Source organism: Heptranchias perlo, chromosome 6, assembly GCF_035084215.1.
Source record: "Heptranchias perlo isolate sHepPer1 chromosome 6, sHepPer1.hap1, whole genome shotgun sequence".
NCBI classification, from domain to species: Eukaryota; Metazoa; Chordata; class Chondrichthyes; order Hexanchiformes; family Hexanchidae; genus Heptranchias; species Heptranchias perlo.
The window spans coordinates 24,091,861-24,109,178 of NC_090330.1; the positions used below are offsets into that span (position 1 = coordinate 24,091,861).

General features: G+C 44.6%; 1 protein-coding gene across 2 annotated transcripts in view; it reads right to left on the bottom strand.

Moving 5' to 3' along the window:
- nbeaa (neurobeachin a) overlaps window positions 1-17,318 on the bottom strand; it is a 637,170-nt gene that overhangs the window by 417,572 nt on the left and 202,280 nt on the right. For both annotated transcript variants that reach the window (XM_067985944.1, XM_067985943.1), the window contains exons 18-20: window positions 3,581-3,689; window positions 1,609-1,690; window positions 315-438 (exon numbers count right to left, since the gene is read on the bottom strand). In XM_067985944.1, coding sequence (XP_067842045.1) covers window positions 315-438; window positions 1,609-1,690; window positions 3,581-3,689 — 315 coding nt within the window. The remainder of the gene's footprint in view (window positions 1-314; window positions 439-1,608; window positions 1,691-3,580; window positions 3,690-17,318) is intronic.

Sequence of the window (17,318 nt, forward strand, 5' to 3'; positions counted from 1 at the left end):
GGAAAGAAAGCTGATGTTTTTTGAAGTCGCAGTTGAAGGAAGTTGCCGCCAAGAAGAACACGGTAACTTAGTAGGTGAATTTAAATCTAATGAACAGCAACCACTACTGGTTTGCCACTTGGAGAAATTTCCAGCCCAATGTTTTTTCCCCCAACAAGGAATGGTTGAAACCACAGGATCTGCACACAACTGTGCCATTGGACAAGCTAACCTAAATTTATCTGCCAAGCAGGCATGTTAGTTATTGAAATATATATATGTAAAAATAAAAATGCATACATAAATCACGCCTTGTGTCAGTTGTGACAACGTACCTTCTGTTTTCCCGGCTGTTACTGAACAATTTTATCATATCTGATAAAAACAGACGTCTAACTTCCATCAGCTCATTGCTTGGTGTAGAATTTTTCAACAAGGTGGCAACTACCTTGAGAATCACTAAAAAGACAAGATATAGTACGTTAGACATAATATATACATATATAAATAAACTGTGGGTGATTTTCACATATAGCATAAATCAGGTAGGCCGTGGGCAGAGCGTCTATCCACCTGAAAGTACGGGCGCACGCTGATTCTATTTGAGGTCGGGCCTATTTTAAATTGAACCAGTGAGCTGCCACTTTTAAACTGGCACTCTGTAGGCAGCTCACTGATTGGGGGGGGGGGGGGGCGGGTGGGACATCTGGTGGGGCAGCTACTACTTAAAGACAGCCTGCAACACTATTAGAGGAAGGGCATTTATCGATAGTGGGTAACAAATCGCAATACTGCGGAGCAGCAGGCACCATGACTTCAACCAGGGCTCTCAGTTTCTCATAGTGGAGGTGCTGATAGACCAAGTAATTGATGATGGGTGCCCAGGCAAATTATTTAGCAAGAATGGGGAAAGGTGGCAGAGCATGTAAATGACATAGCTTTGTCCCTGGCTGCAATGAAGGAAAGATTTAATTATCTCACTAAGAACGCCAAAGTATGGACTCCCCTCTACATGTTTTTTACTCTCTACACAGTCCTGCAAGACACTACTTTATCCCCAGCACTATCAATCCTTCTTTTCCCCACTTCCCTGCCTCTCCTCAAGTCAACATGGAACACTTCACCACACCTCTTTCTGCTTCTGCTCTCACAACTACTGTCCCTCCTGGCCACACTTGCTGCTTCTTCCTGTCATTATCCACACTATGTAAACTGCTTCACACCTTGAAAACACATCAACAAATGTAAATTCATGTCACATGTTTTTAAAAGGCAAATCGCATTTCCCAAGTTGTTTTCTTTATTTTACAATTATGCACAATAAATGGTGTGTAAACAAATCTTCAATGCACATTATGACTTCCATCAAGTTGTAGTCATCCAGACCCCTGTCAATGTTGCTCCACAGCTGGGCCGCAGATATTCTCAAGGCAAGGCAGTCATGAAGAATGGAAAACTGGCAGCAGAGAACGGAAGACGCTTGCTGGAAAATGGGGAGGTGATGAACGGAAAGTGAAGACAAAGTAACAACAGGAAAATCATTTTTTAATACCAATTATTGCACTTTTGTTCCTTTGGAAACACGTTTTGGCACGCATTAACACTAAAAAAAACATTATGTATACTCACTTGGATTTTGAATTTTTACTGTTGAGTCAGGTTCTGGATGAGGCTTGTGAACAACCTGTGTGCACACTTGTTCAGTCAAAATCTAAACAAAAAGTAAAAGACATGGAACATTTTCCTTCACAGTAGCAAGTAAACATTCACAGAATAGCTATAGTATCTACCATTTTAATAACATTAGATTCTTTAAGGACATAGATTCTCATTCTTGGAAACAAGTTCAACATCCATATAGGAATAAGAATTCACTGTCTAAAATGGGAGGGGAAGTCATGTGGGACATTATTCCTTCATAACACTTGTGCTTTAAGCATGCAGATGATCTTCTCTCAACTGTGCTGTGTAACAGCCTCATTCTGAGGTGTGCCTTGAGCTTTTTTTTCTCCTGTGATTAACAACAGGCCATGATCGTTTGTGTTCCACACCAATTAACAATTTCAAGTTTCAAAGTGCTTTGGTTCTATTGAGTTTTACTTTAAGTTTCAACCTGAAAAAGTTCATACATGTGGTTTCTACGAACACCTCTTTAATTGTGGTCCATTGTGGTATAAATATTCTGATAGACAAGCACAGTTACTGGAAATCACACATTTCTATTTGAGGGATAATTATGTATGTATCCAATATAATGTTGCATGAAACATGAGCTATTGTAAAATTGGTATTTAAGTCACATGTCCTGGAGATATGTTCTAAGTTCTCCAAATATGGAGGTACATGAAATACAAAGTGCAACTCCTGAGCTCTTTAAGTAAAATACAAATTATAGTCTGGATTTTGTATTTAAACATTGTGTTAAGGAAAATAGCAAGCTCCTGCATAACATACATATTGTGCAGATTCAGAGCACAGGATAGTTTGTAGTACTGTCCATAGTTCTGTTTCCAGCTTCTGTTTATTTTATTTTCTATCCATTTAACAAAAAATCTTCAATATGAAGAGGAGCCATTATATCATTTCAAGATTTATTGGTACCCTCCAAAGCTCAACCCAGATGACCTATAAGCACCTGCTCATCATTATTCTATACAATATTTCCTGCTACTGTTGCTTTAATAATGTATGATAGCTCTGACTTGAGGTCTTTAAATTGAATTACTGGGGAATTCTTCTATAATTTTTAGTTCTCATAGGAAATCTAAATTCCACGGATGAACTGAAATTTGCATCATTACTGTACATCAGATTTGCAAGTCTACCTAACCATTTCATTCAAAAGTCTTGACACTTATCAGACTCTAAGGACTAGGTTCTAAAAAAGGGTATTTTAACCTATTATGGACTAATTCTGATTTGTTTCTTTGTAAGTGTTGCACTGATTCATTATTTGTTTTATCATTTGGCTTCTGTGTATTAATTAATCTGTAAATAAATCTAATAGTTTTAGCTTGTGGGTATTGACCTAACAGCAAGCATTTTCTGCCTTTTAAGAGATACAGGAGGACATAGCAGGCACCTCATTGTTTTTTTTCTCGGGATGCGGCCAATGCTGGTAACGCATTCATTGCCCATCGCTAGTTGCTAAAGTGATTCTTTTTTAAAACCAAGTAGATTGTTGGGCCACTTCAGAGGGCATTAAGAATCAACCACGTGATCTCCAGTGAACAACATACTGCAAATGGGGTTTAATCGTTAAACCTACGCATCCTAACCGATATGCAGCAAGTATAAGGGCACAGATTCTATATCATTGGACACATGATCAGCTTATGAAAAACATCTTTTTGCTACGAACAGAAGACAAAAATGTTGGAAAAATGCCTCAACCACAGCAACCTTGCCTTTTTTCACACAGGAAATGATTCAGAATGCAGAAATTTGATAAATATTCTAAAGGAATGAGATTATTTTATTGTTGTTATAGCTGCAGGAAAAAATACAACAAATTTACTTTTGAATTGCAATGTGCATATCATATGCTTCTCATACCAGTTACAGTAGTTGCCAAGCTATCTCTTTTTGTTTAATGTCTTACCTCATAAAGTGTGTTGTATGTTGTTATAGTAAGAGTGTTGGTGTGAAGCATGAGCCTTTCTCCAAGCAGTGTGAACAGACTGTGCGTGTGCATGATCTCCACCTTCCTTCTGAAAGAGTCACATTATTATACCAGACATGACTGATACTAGTTCATTTTACACAGCGCTAAAAAATTAAACTAAACTTTTTATTTAGGAGTCACTTTTATTTCGTCCATTGTGCAATATTCCTCCCAGCATCAGACTACAGTGGCTCATATTTACAATACCCATCAGTTCAAATTTCTGGCTTCTCTTTCATCACTTTCACAATAGATTAAGATAAGAGTCCTGTTAAGATTATGAAAACTTAACATCTCAAAGAAGCTCCATTAACTGAATACAAATGTCACTATTAGTTTTTCAGTGGTGCTAGCTTCTGAAAAATCAGTAACTTAGAATACTCAGATTTAATATATATTATACTTGCATTTATTCAATGCCTTTTGTGACACAATGGGCATAATTTTAATAAGGCAGCCGGGGGGTGGGGGGGGGGGAAGGGGGGTCAATGGGCACACAAGTAAACCCGAATAATAAAACCTTACCATTCCCCACGCGATCGCGACTTAATTGGTGACCATTAATCTTGTTTACGGGTTTGCCATCCGAAAGCTGTGCAGTGGGCGGACTTCCCACCTGCATGATCCGCTGTCAGCTGGAGCATCTAGATTTAAAGGGCCATTGCACCAATGGATTTTGCTGAAGCAAGGAGCAAGGAGACAGAATGGAGCAGCAGAAGGGCAAGGCAACTCCCAGATTCAGCGATGCCTCACTTGAGGTGCTGCTGGCCTGGTTGAAGAGGAGGTGGGGACAATTTTACCCGGCCGACAGGAGGAAGCGCCCTACCACTGCCACCAAGGCGGCCTGGCTCGAGGTGACAGAGGAGGTCACCAGCAGGAGCAACATATCCCGCACCTGGATCCAGTGCAGGAAGCGCTTCAATGACCTAACTAGGTCAACAAAAGTGAGTACACTTACTGATTCTCCTGCATTCTGTGTTGCACATCGCCCGTCCCCCCACAAACTAACATCATTCTGCACTGCCTAGACTACTCGATCACATCACTCCTCGCACCCACTTAAGGCTTATTCTCAACTTACCTTCACTTCCTGAGCACTTCCTCATCTCCCCATTTGTGAACCTACAACTATCACTCTCCCCAATCCTGAACCAATGTGATATCTCTGTCACATAATCACCCTCTGATGCATGTCTTTCACAGTCAGCCTCTCCCAAACCAATTCATTCATTGACCACTTCATCACTCACTCACACGTCTGTACTTTCTCCCCTTGTAGAAACAGAGAACGCAAAATGCACGTGAGAGGGCAAGGACTGAAGGGGGGCCACAACAAATAGTGGTCCTCACAGAGGCAGAGGAGGACGACCTGCAGGTCAGCCGCACCCTCGAATGCCTGTCCATCGGGGACGCTGAGACTGGCACCCTATAAACGTCTGATGACACAACTTTAACATTCATTACACTCAACATGAATTGAAGTTGAGAATGATTGGCACGTTGAACACCTCAGTATGCTCATCGCAACATTACACATTTGTGATGATGCTTAACATTACCTTCTGTTCTCTTCCAGGCCCTTCAGCGACCACAGTGATGGCAGAGGGCAATTCCTCAGAGGAGCTCCCCTCTGAGGGCGCACCGTTACATCTTAGAGAGCCATCCACCAGCGCAGATACTCATACCTTGGTAGGTCCTAGTAGTCAGTTAGTTGGGTTGGCACCTGGTGAGTCACCACGCACAAGTGAGCAAAAGCAGACACTGGTGGCAGGGGCAGCTGTGGAGAGTCCGCGTCAGTGGGCGCACTTCTCTCCAGGCTCTGCTCAGCTGGACACAGATGCTGAACCCCAGGGGGCCAACCTTTAAAAGGAGAATGATCGAGGGGCAGCAGGCACATTTGCGAGGTACTGTTCCAGTACCTCACACAATATCTCCACAATAGTGCAGAGGATGGAGGAGTCCACCTCCTGTATGAGTGGCTTGGTGGCATAGGTAAGTGCGGGAATGTCTGCGATGGAGAGAAGGTTAGCCTCCATTGAGCTTCATGCACAGCTCACAAATGAGTCCATTCAGGCCCTGACAACGGCTGTTCGGACTCAGGGTGAACAACATTCTGCCGCCTTAAACAGGCAGACAGAAACTTTACAAGGCTTCCAAAGCATTATACATGTCTTCCAAACTGTTCTCCAGCAGGGTGGTAGGAGTGATGTGGGCCTGGCCCAGGAGAGGGATGATGGCGAAAGGGGACATGGAAGTAGAGACGCTACTCAAAGCGCTCCCACGTCTCACCCGTGGCCCCCCACTCTCAACCAGTACCCACAATGCTGCCTCCTCTCCAGGCGACCAAATCTGCCCCTGCACAAGTGTAGGTGGAGCAGTCTTTGGCGGGGCCCTCACGGGCTCCAAAACCCAGGGGGTGTAGGCCGAAAGCATCGAGGCAGTCAGGGCATGAACGTGAGCAACCGGCCACTACGTCTGCTGCAGCCACTAGAAGCGTTTGTGAACACGAAGGGTATGCACAAGGATGTTTAACAGACTACCATGTTTTTCATTTATATTTGTTTATTGTTACATTCACATTAAATGCTATCATTCTCACCATTACTGCCCATCTTGCCCATTCCTGACTGCCTTTTGTGATAGCACCCTTTCATGTGCTTCATCATGAACGGTGAGACTTGATGCCACCCAGTGGGTGCATTCACAGTGGGTGTTATGTGTAGTTGTAGGACTGTTTTGTGCGGGGGGTGGGGGGTTGCTGGTGTTGGCCCTGCTCTTTCCAGGTGGTCTGAGGACTGGACTATCGTCACTTTGCACATTTCCTTATGAGAATCCTTCAAATATTAGGGACACCCTGGCCTCATGAGCAGCCAGGTGAGCCGCTGCTCTGCCAGTGGATTCCTCCCTCTCCTCAATGTTGATGGCAGATGTGAATGCTGGATAAGGCCTCGTCAAACGGTAACCTTCTCTGTTGTGCCACATTGTGCAGGACACAACAGATGACTATAATTCAACTCTTGCTGGTGCATATTGAAGCACCCCCCCAGACCGATCCAGGCACCAAGATCGCATCTTCAGCAGTCCTATCGCATGTTCAATTATAGACCTGGTGGCGATGTGACTGTCATTGTATCAACGCTGTTCCTCGCTGATGGGGTTCCTCAGAAGTGTCATGAACCACGTGTGCAGGGGGTATCCCTTGTTTCCGAGGAGTCAGCCCTTAAGGCTGTTTAGCACATGGAAGAGGGGCGGGATGTTGGATTCCTTCAAAATGAATGAATCATAGCAGCTGCTAGGGGATCTAGCACATGTTAAGAAATCTTTTCCTGTGGTCACTAACGAGCTGAGCGTTGATGGAGTGATATCCCTTTCTGTTGATGAATAGTCCTGGCTCACGTGGAGGTGCACGGATTGCTATATGCGTGCAATCGATTGCACCCTGTACCCATGGGAAGCCAGGCACAGAGTGTAAGCCCTCTGCCCTCTCCATCTGGCTGAGCTCGTCCATGGGTAAGTTGACATATTCGAAACAAACTATCGGTGACCTGCCTTATGCACTTGTGGGCAGAGGACACCGACGATATCCCTGGTGGCGCCCTGGAATAACCTAAAGGCAAGGAAGTTGAGGACAATGGTCACTTTAACAGCGACTGACAATGCGATGCCACCAGGCCCAGCCAGTAACAACTCGGCATGAAGGAGGCTGCAGATGTCTGCGACTACCTGGCGACTCACTCTCAGCCTCTGTAGGCACTGCTCCTCAGAGTGGTCCAGGAAGCTCAGCCTCGTGAGAGGGCAGTGCCTCCTGCGACAGATGTCTGTGTGGTGGAGCTGCAAGTGGTAGAACTGCACACCGTGCCTAGCGAGGATGGTGATGTTCCTCCTCCTTGGATGTACTGCCGATTGGAGCATTGTGCCTCCCAACCTGATGTCGTCAGTTTGAGGGGGTCCAAAAAGTAGGTAAATATGTGTAAACAGAACAATTCCGAGTGTAAACCAAGAATTTTCAGTCTAAACACAAAGATCTCCCAGCCAAAAATGTGTCTGAGAGAGCTGAGTGCCCTGCTGCAATATCTCACCTTTTATCCCCATCTGTCAAACAGGGATTTAAATGTCCAAATGGCTGCCGGCTGCAACCCGCCGAGTTTCCCATGCCTGTTTCACAGCACGGGAAACATGTTGAGGCAGCTTTGAAATCGCTTGCCATCATTGTTCATTAAATTTATACACATTTCAAGCATTTTATTTCTTGAATTGCTGGTTTAAATATCGTCCCGCTGACAGACTTCCGGGTTCGGGAATGGCGCTTTTTTGGCGGGTTGGAGTCAGGATTCCTTCCCGCTCCAGAAAATCCCGATTTTCTTTGCCCCCCCCACCCCCAACCCACCTGGACTTCAAAGTTAAAATCGTGCCCAATGTTTCGAAGTATTTTACACAATGATTTCCTTATTTGAAGTGACTGCTACATACGTAAACGTGGCAGCCACTCTGCCAACAATATCCCACAGGCAGCCATGAGATGAATAACCAGTCAACTGTTTTTGGGTGATGGTGGTTGAAGGAGGAATGCTGGCTGGAACAAAGTTTTCAGATAGACTGAATTTGCTAATTCACAGGAAGAATTTTTTCCTTCCCCACCCCCTTTAGATCAATTGGTTTCACACATGCATTCTTCGGAACAAATGCAACGAAAGCAGAGTTTTCATCCTGTTACAAATTGGGAAATTTGTAGCTTCATTTCAGTTTTCAAAATAGGTAGTTAAACTAGAAGCTGTTTTCCCTTAGCAAAATTAAACATTGGGCCAGAATTTATTGTAAGCGGCGAACGAATGGCATCTGCCGTTCATTAGACTTGCACTTGCCCGCTGACTTTCCATTAAGTTTTGCACGGCAAGTCGCTGTCGGCAGGAGATTTTCTCTACAAGGCCTATGGGACTTGTGTGAACAGGGCAAACAACTGTGCATCTCCTTAACCAATCAGACTGAAAAATCGTTAAAGAGCAGCGCAGTCTGAACCAGAAAGTGTAAGTTACAATAATGAATACAACGTCAAATCAGGTACAGAAAGCAAAATAAAGAGAAGGAAAGAAAGATTGGATTAAGAGAGAGAGATAAAAGAGACAGAAAGAAATAGGAAAACATTTTTATTTTAATTTTTAAAAAAAATCTCCAACAATTAAAAGCTGAAGGAATGAGCCTCCACACTTGTAAAAGTTAATTTTCAGTGTTAATTAAGACTTATCACGCCAATAACAGGGTGCTTAGACTGAAATGGACAAGTCCTAACTTTTTGCGAGGTGCCATTTCCGAACAGTTTACAGAGGACCAGCGCTCCTCGGACAACAACTTCTGGATTTTCGCATTTAATTGCACATCTCTGCTCGCCTGAAGTTTCTGTCTGATTTGCGCATAAATAACAGAGTACTGTTAGCCTCACCATTATTTTGACAGTAAAATCAGGCCCATTGAAGACTAAAGATCAGGGGCACAATTTTATCGAGGGAGCGGGGGGAATTCCAGATGGGAAACCCGGAAGTACAGGTTTCCTGGACGTCCTTACGATTTTGTTGTAAGGACATCTATTTTTTTTGACGGTTTCTCGCCCGACAGGCTGGTCTCAGTCGGACGGGGAAGAGGATGTGAACAAGTAAGTGTTAGATGGGGAGGGGGGCGCGGAGATCGTGGTTAAGTTGGGGGGGGGGGCGTTGCTGCAGGTAGGCTTGTTTGGCCTGGGGGAAGCACTCCTGCTCCTCCTGGCCCACAAGCTGTGCTATAAAGGCACTTACCTGCAGTTTTCGGCCTTCTCGCCTCCTCTCACATGGCACGAATCAGAAGGCCCATGAATTCCGGCCCCCAGGGGTTAAAACCTGTCAAAATGGAGGCCCGCAGCTCGCAGCCTCCTTGAAAGCTTTTAATCACCGACCCGCCTCCTAAGTGCGTGTTGGTCGCCCGCCCCTCGTCCCGCCCCCATGAAAACTGGAAGTCTGCAGGTTGGGGGTGGATTTTACATCTTAACATTTTTTTTTAACTCTTTCCTGCCCCCCCACCCACCCCCCTCAACCCACCCATTTTTCCCCATTTAAAATCATGCCCCAGATGTCTGTGCTGAAGCCCCAGTAACCTTTGAACCTAAGCCAATCAAATTATTGATCTTTGAAGGTCAATGGGCGTTTTACCTGTTAATTCCAGCTCATACCAATCAGACCAAGTTGTGGTTTTAATTACTGGTTGGTAGCAAAACAAAACGCATTATTTGAAATGTTAATATATGCAGATTAACAGAATAATTTAATTTCTCGAATTGTTGATCCAACAAAGGGAATGTTTGAAGGAAGACTGTAAAACCTAGATATTAAAACATCACCTTTTAAGAAACAAAAGCTGTTATACTCCCAGTTTTGTTTGTTGACTTCAAAGTTATGGCTTAACGAGAAAAAACTTCCATGGGTAAATCACGGTGCACATGATTCATGTTTTTAGTTCTGACCAGAGATCTGAACTCCGGGTAATGGATATTTGCACTATTCACATACATCTGCCATGGGGGAACTCTTGTGCCATGTGGAAACTCCAGGACGCTTCCTGTGTCCTGGACAACCACAGGTGCAGGAAATGTCGTCAACTGGAGGACCTCGAGCTTGAGGTCTTGAGCAGCAGCATTTTTTTTTATATTCGTTCATGGGATGTGGGCGTCGCTGGTGAGGCTGGCATTTATTGCCCATCCCTAATTGCCCTTGAGAAGGTGGTGGTGAGCCGCCTTCTTGAACCGCTGCAGTCCGTATGGTGAAGGTTCTCCCACAGTGCTGTTAGGAAGGGAGTTCCAGGATTTTGACCCAGCAACGATGAAGGAACGGCGATATATTTCCAAGTCGGGATGGTGTGTGACTTGGAGAGGAACGTGCAGGTGGTGTTGTTTCCATGTGCCTGCTGCTCTTGTCCTTCTAGGTGGTAGAGGTCGCGGGTTTGGGAGGTGCTGTCGAAGAAGCCTTGGCGAGTTGCTGCAGTGCACCCTGTGGATGGTACATAGTGCAGCCACAGTGCGCCGGTGGTGAAGGGAGTGAATGTCACTGCATCCGCAATGCTGAGAGCTACATGGATAGCATGTTTCAGGAGGTGGTCATCCCACAGCTTAAGAGAGTGCAGGCAGAGAAGGACTGGGTGACCGCCAGAGAGACAAGGAGGAGCAGGCAGGTAGTGCAGGAGTTTCCTGGGGGCATCTCACTCTCCAACCAGTATTCAGTTCTGAATACTGGTGAGGGAGGTTTCCTCTGCGGAGTGCAGCCAGAACCAAAACCATAGCACCATGGGTGGCCGAACTGTACCAGGGGGAAGGGGAAAGGTCAGGAGAGCAATAGTGATAGGGGATTCTATAGTTAGGGGAGTAGACAAGCATTTCTGCGGCCGCAGATGTGATTCAAGGATGGTATGGTGCCAAGATCATGGATGTCATTGAGCGGCTGCAGAACATTCTGAAGGGGGGGGGGGGGGGGGGGGGAAGAGAGGGGAACAGCCAGAGGTCGTGGTCCATATTGGTACCAACGACATAGGTAGAAAGAGGGATGAGGTCCTGTAGGCATTGTTTAAGTAGTTAGGAAAGAAATTAACAAGCAGGACCTCAAAGGTAGTAATCTCCGGATTACTCCCAGTGCCACGTGCCAGTGAGTATAGAAATAGGAGGATAGAACAGATGAATGCATGGCTGGAAAGATGGTGCAGGAGGGTGGGCTTTAGATTCCTGGGGCATTGGGACTGGTTCTGGGGGAAGCGAGACCTGTACAAGCCGGACGGGTTTCCCCTCAACAGGGCTGGGACTAATATCTTTGCGGGGAGGTTTGCTAGTGCTGTTGTGGAGGGTTTAAACTAACTTGGCAGGGGTTGGGAACCTGAGAGGCGATTCAGAAGGGAGAGTAACAAAGCTGGAAGTGGAAGGCAGAAAAATAGAAAGTGAAATTGGAAGGCAGCGGAAACAAAGGCCAGCAGCAAATAAGGTCAAAATAGGAAAAAATGTTAAAAAGGCAAAATTAAAGGCACTTTATCTGAATGCCCGCAGCATTCGCAACAAGGTAGATGAATTAACAGCATAAATAGAAGTAAATGGGTACGATCGAATTGCCATTACGGAGACTTGGCTGCAGGGTGACCAAGGCTGGGAACTGAATATTCAAGGATATTCGACATTTAGGAAGGACAGGCAAAAAGGAAAAGAAGGTGGGGTAGCGCTGTTGATAAAGGATGAGATCAGTACAATAGTGAGAAAGGATCATGGCTCAGAAGATCAATATGTCGAATCAGTTTGGGTGAGCTAAGAAACAGCAAGAGGCAGAAAACATTGGTGGGAGTTGTTTATAGGCCACCAAACAGCAGTGGTAATGTAGGGCACAGTATAAAGCAGGAAATCAGAAGTGCATGTAACAAGGGTAATACAGTAATCATGGGGGACTTTAATCTACATATAGATTGGGCAAACCAAATTAGCACTAATACTGTGGAGGACGAATTCCTGGAATGTATATGAAGTGGTTTTCGAGATCAGTATGTTGAGGAATCAACCAGGGAGCAGGCTATTTTAGATCTAGTATTGTGCAATGAGAAAGGGTTAATTAATATGTTGTAAAGGAGCGGTTAAGGAAGAGTGACCGTAACATGATAGAATTCTTCATTAAGTTTGAAAGTGATATAGTTCAGTCCAAAGCAAGGGTCTTAAATCTAAACAAAGGAAACTACGAGGGTGTAAGGCGCAAGTTGGCTGTGGTTGATTGGGGAACTACATTAAAAGGTATGAGGTGGAGAGGCTATGGCTAGCATTTAAAGAATTAATACATAATTTGCAACAAATATGTATTCCTTTAAGGCACAAAATCCCAACAGGAAAAGTGGTCCAACAAGAGAAATTAAAGATAGTATTAAATCAAAGGAAGAGGCATATAAAGTTGCCTGAGGATAGGGAGCATTTTAGAATTCAGCAAGGACGACCAAGAAATTGATAAAGAGAGGGAAAATAGATTATGAGAGTAAACTACCGAGAAACATAAAGAGACTGCAAAAGCTTCTGTAGGTATGTAAAAAGGAAAAGACTGGCGAAGGCAAACGTGGGTCCCTTCCAGACGGACGGGAGAATTTATAATGGGGAATACGAAAATGGCAGAGAAATTAAACAAATACTTTGTGTCTGTCTTCACGTGTTGTGTGGCACTACCACCGTGCTAAATGGGATAGATAGATGGCATGCTATAGACAGAGCTAAGCAATTCCACAACCAACGGATCAGATCAAAGCTCTGCAGTCCTGCCACATCCAGTCGTGAATGGTGGTGGACAATTAAACAACTAACGGGAGGAGGAGGCTCTGTAAACATCCCCATCCTCAACGATGGCGGAGTCCAGCACGTGAGTGCAAAAGACAAGGCTGAAGCGTTTGCAACTATCTTCAGCCAGAAGTGCAGAATGGATGATCCATCTCGGCCGCCACCCGATATCACCACCATCACAGAAGCCCGTCTCCAGCCAATTCAATTCACTCCACGTGATATCAAGAAACGGCTGAGTGCACTGGATACAGCAAAGGCTATGGGCCCCGACCACATCCCGGCTGTAGTTCTGAAGACTTGTGCTCCAGAACTAGCTGCGCCTCTAGCCAAGCTGTTCCAGTACAGCTACAACACTGGCATCTACCCAACAATGTGGAAAATTGCCCAGATATGTCCTGTCCACAAAAAGCAGGACAAATCCAATCCGGCCAATTACCGCCCCATCAGTCTACTCTCGATCATCAGCAAAGTGATGGAAGGTGTCGTCGACAGCGCTATCAAGCGGCACTTACTCACCAATAACCTGCTCACCGAAGCTCAGTTTGGGTTCTGCCAAGACCACTCGGCTCCAGACCTCATTACAGCCTTGGTCCAAACATGGACAAAAGTGCTGAATTCCAGAGGTGAGGTCAGAGTGACTGCCCTTGACATCAAGGCAGCATTTGACCGAGTGTGGCACCAAGGAGCCCTGGTAAAATTGAAGTCAATGGGAATCAGGGGGAAAACTCTCCAGTGGCTGGAGTCATACCTAGCGCAAAGGAAGATGGTAGTGGTTGTTGGAGGCCAATCATCTCAGCTTCAGGACATTGCTGCAGGAGTTCCCCAAGGCAGTGTCCTAGGCCCAACCATCTTCAGCTGCTTCATCAATGACCTTCCCTCCATCATAAGGTCAGAAATGGGGATGTTCGCTGATGATTGCACAGTGTTCAGTTCCATTCGCAACCCCTCAAATAATGAAGCAGTCCGAGCCCGCATGCAGCAAGACCTGGACAACATCCAGGCTTGGGCTGATAAGTGGCAAGTAACATTCGCGCCAGAAAAGTGCCAGGCAATGACCATCTCCAACAAGAAAAAGTCTAACCATCTCCCCTTGACATTCAACAGCATTACCATTGCCGAATCCCCCACCATCAACATCCTGGGGGTCACCATTGACCAGAAACTTAACTGGACTAGCCATATAAATACTGTGGCCACAAGAGCAGGTCAGAGGCTGGGTATTCTGCGGTGAGTGACTCACCTCCTGACTCCCCAAAGCCTTTCCACCATCTACAAGGCACCAGTCAGGAGTGTTTTGGAATACTCTCCACTTGCTGGATGAGTGCAGCTCCAACAACACTCAAGAAGCTCGACACCATCCAGGACAAAGCAGCCCGCTTGATTGTCACCCCATCCACCAACCTAAACATTCACTACCTTCACCACCGGTGCACCGTGGCTGCAGTGTGTATCATCCACAGGATGCACTGCAGCAACTCGCCAAGGCTTCTTCGACAGCACCTCCCAAACCCGCGACCTCTACCACCTAGAAGGACAAGAGCAGCAGGCACATGGGAACACCACCACCTGCACGTTTCCCTCCAAGTCACACACCATTCCGACTTGGAAACATATCGCCGTTCCTTCATCGTCGCTGGGTCAAAATCCTGGAACTCCCTTCCTAACAGCACTGTGGGAGAACCTTCATCACACAGACTGCAGCAATTCAAGAAGGCGGCTCACCACCACCTTCTCAAGGGCAATTAGGGATGGGCAATAAATGCTGGCCTCGCCTGCGATGCCCACATCCCATGAACGAATAAAGAAAATAGTAGGGAAAATGCTACAATCTATTGTAATGGATGTGATAACAGGACACTTAGAAAATACTAATAGGATTTGGCAGAGTCAACATGGATTTATGAAAGCAAAATCATTTTTGACAAACCTATTGGAGTTCTTTGAGGATGTAACTAGTAGAATAGATAAGGGGGAATCCAGTGAATGTGGTGTATTTGGATTTTCAGAAGGCTTTCGATAAGGTCCCACACAGGAGGTTGTGAACAAAGTTAGAGCACATGGAATTGGGGATAATATACTGGCATGGAAACAGAGAGTAGGAATAAACGGGTCTTTTTCAGGTTGACAGACTGTGACTAGTGGGGTACCACAGGGATCGGTGCTTGGGCCCTAGCTATTCACAATCTAGATCAATGATTTGGACGAGGGGACCAAATGTAATATTTCCAAGTTTGCTGATGACACAAAGCTAGGTGGGAATGTGAGTTGTGAAGAGGATGTAAAGAGGCTTCAAGGGGATATAGACAGGCTAAGAGAGTGGGCAAGAACATGGAAGATGGAATATAATATGGAAAAATGTGAAGTTATCCACTTTGGTAGGAAAAACAGAAATGCAGAGTATTTTTTAAATGGTGAGAGATTGGGAAATGTTGATGTTCAAAGGGACCTGGGTGTCCTTGTACATGAGTCACTGAAAGCTAACATGCAGGTGCAGCAAGCAATTGGGAAGGCACATGGTATGTTGGCCTTTATTACAAAAGGATTTGAGTACAGGAGTAATGATGTCTTACTGCAATTATATAGGGCCTTGGCGAGACCACACCAGGAGTATTGTGTACGATTTTAGACTGCTTACCTAAGAAAGGATATACTTGCCATGGAGGGTGTGCAACAAAGGTTCACCAGACTGATTCCTGGGATGGCGGGATTGTCGTATGAGGAGAGATTGAGTAGACTCGGCCTGTATTCTCTAGAGTTTAGAAGAATGAGAGGTGATCTCATTGAAACATACAAAATTCCTACAGGGCTCGACAGGGTAGATGTTTCCCCTCGCTGGGGAGTCTTGAACCAGGAGTCAGAGTCTCAGAATAAGGGATAGGCCATTTAGGACTGAGATGAGGAGAAATTTCTTCACTCAGAGTGGTGAATCTCCACCCCAGAGGGCTGTGGAGGCTCAGTTATTGAGTACATTCCAAACAGAGATTGATAGATTTCTAGATATTAAAGGCCTCAAGGGATATGGGGACAGTGCAGGAAAATGGCGTTGAGGTAGAAGATCAGCCATGATCTTGTTGAATGGTGGAGCAGGCTCGAGGGGCCGGATGGCCTACTCCTATTTCTTATGTTCTTAACACAACATAGTGAAGATCTATGAAGCACTGTTTTAGCCAGAAGACTTGTATTTATCAAGCAGTGTAAGACCCTATGTGGACTGATTCTATTTTTTTTAAATTGCTGAAGCACTGTACTCACAGTATCTTGTTCTCTCTGCTTCTATTTATTATTCAAGCCATAAATAAGTAAATGAGTTCTAACTTCTACACATTAATCTGGCAGTATGGTACTTTCTGCACTTCAAAGGACACAAGAGAATTTGGCAAGCGTCACAAACCACCTGCAGTGTACCATATATTGAAATCAAGGGGTAGCTGTTAGTCCTGACTACCCTACATGCATAAAGGTTTATGGAAACAAACTTTTTGTTATGAATACAAAAAAGTATTGGGAGAAAGGCAAAAATATAATGCCTGCTCCCGGGCCACTGGTAATGTTGCTCTGTGACTGATAGTTCGGAAGGACACAAGATGATTCCACGTTGCCTCTATGACTCCTCCTTCATGATAAGGAAGCAACAAAATTTGCTCTAGATGGGCCGGTCAAGTTCAGGAATAGGCCATTTTAGGAATCATGTAGAAATTTGAATCCCATTACTGAAATAAAAAGGACCTAAAGATAATTGTTTGTATATGGTAACAGAAACCTTTGGAAGATGGGATTCTGAAGCTTTGAGAAGAATTTTATGGAAAATTAAATAGCAAGCCATACATAAACATAGAACAGAAGAACAGCTAAGTCAATTTGAATATTTGCCATTGCTGAATTGTCGACTTATTTGATAGTTTTTCTGCCCGTATAATTCAGGCCAATTCTCTTTTCTCGCTGATCTATGTTTTTTTCCAGTCTAGTACACTTACTTTAAAGTCTTCATTATCCTTTTCTATTCTTACGTTGATCCTAACTATGTTGTGGTCACTATTTCTCAAATTGTTGTCCTACTCTCATCAGTTATCCGTCCCACTTCATTTCCTAGAATTAAGAAATGCTCCTTTCCCTAGTTGGACTAAGAACATACTGATCTGGGAACCAGTCCTGATTGGATTCTAAAAAAACATTTTCGACTTTGACCACATACGTTACCTTTATTGCAGTTTATTTTGAGATAGTTAAAACCACCCAATATTATTGTCTGTTGTTCTTACATACCCCTCTATTTCATCTCGACTGTGATGACCTGTGATCCACAACAAGAACTGTACTATTTCCCTTCCCATCTCTTAACTCCATCCATATGGATTCTGTTTTAACGCA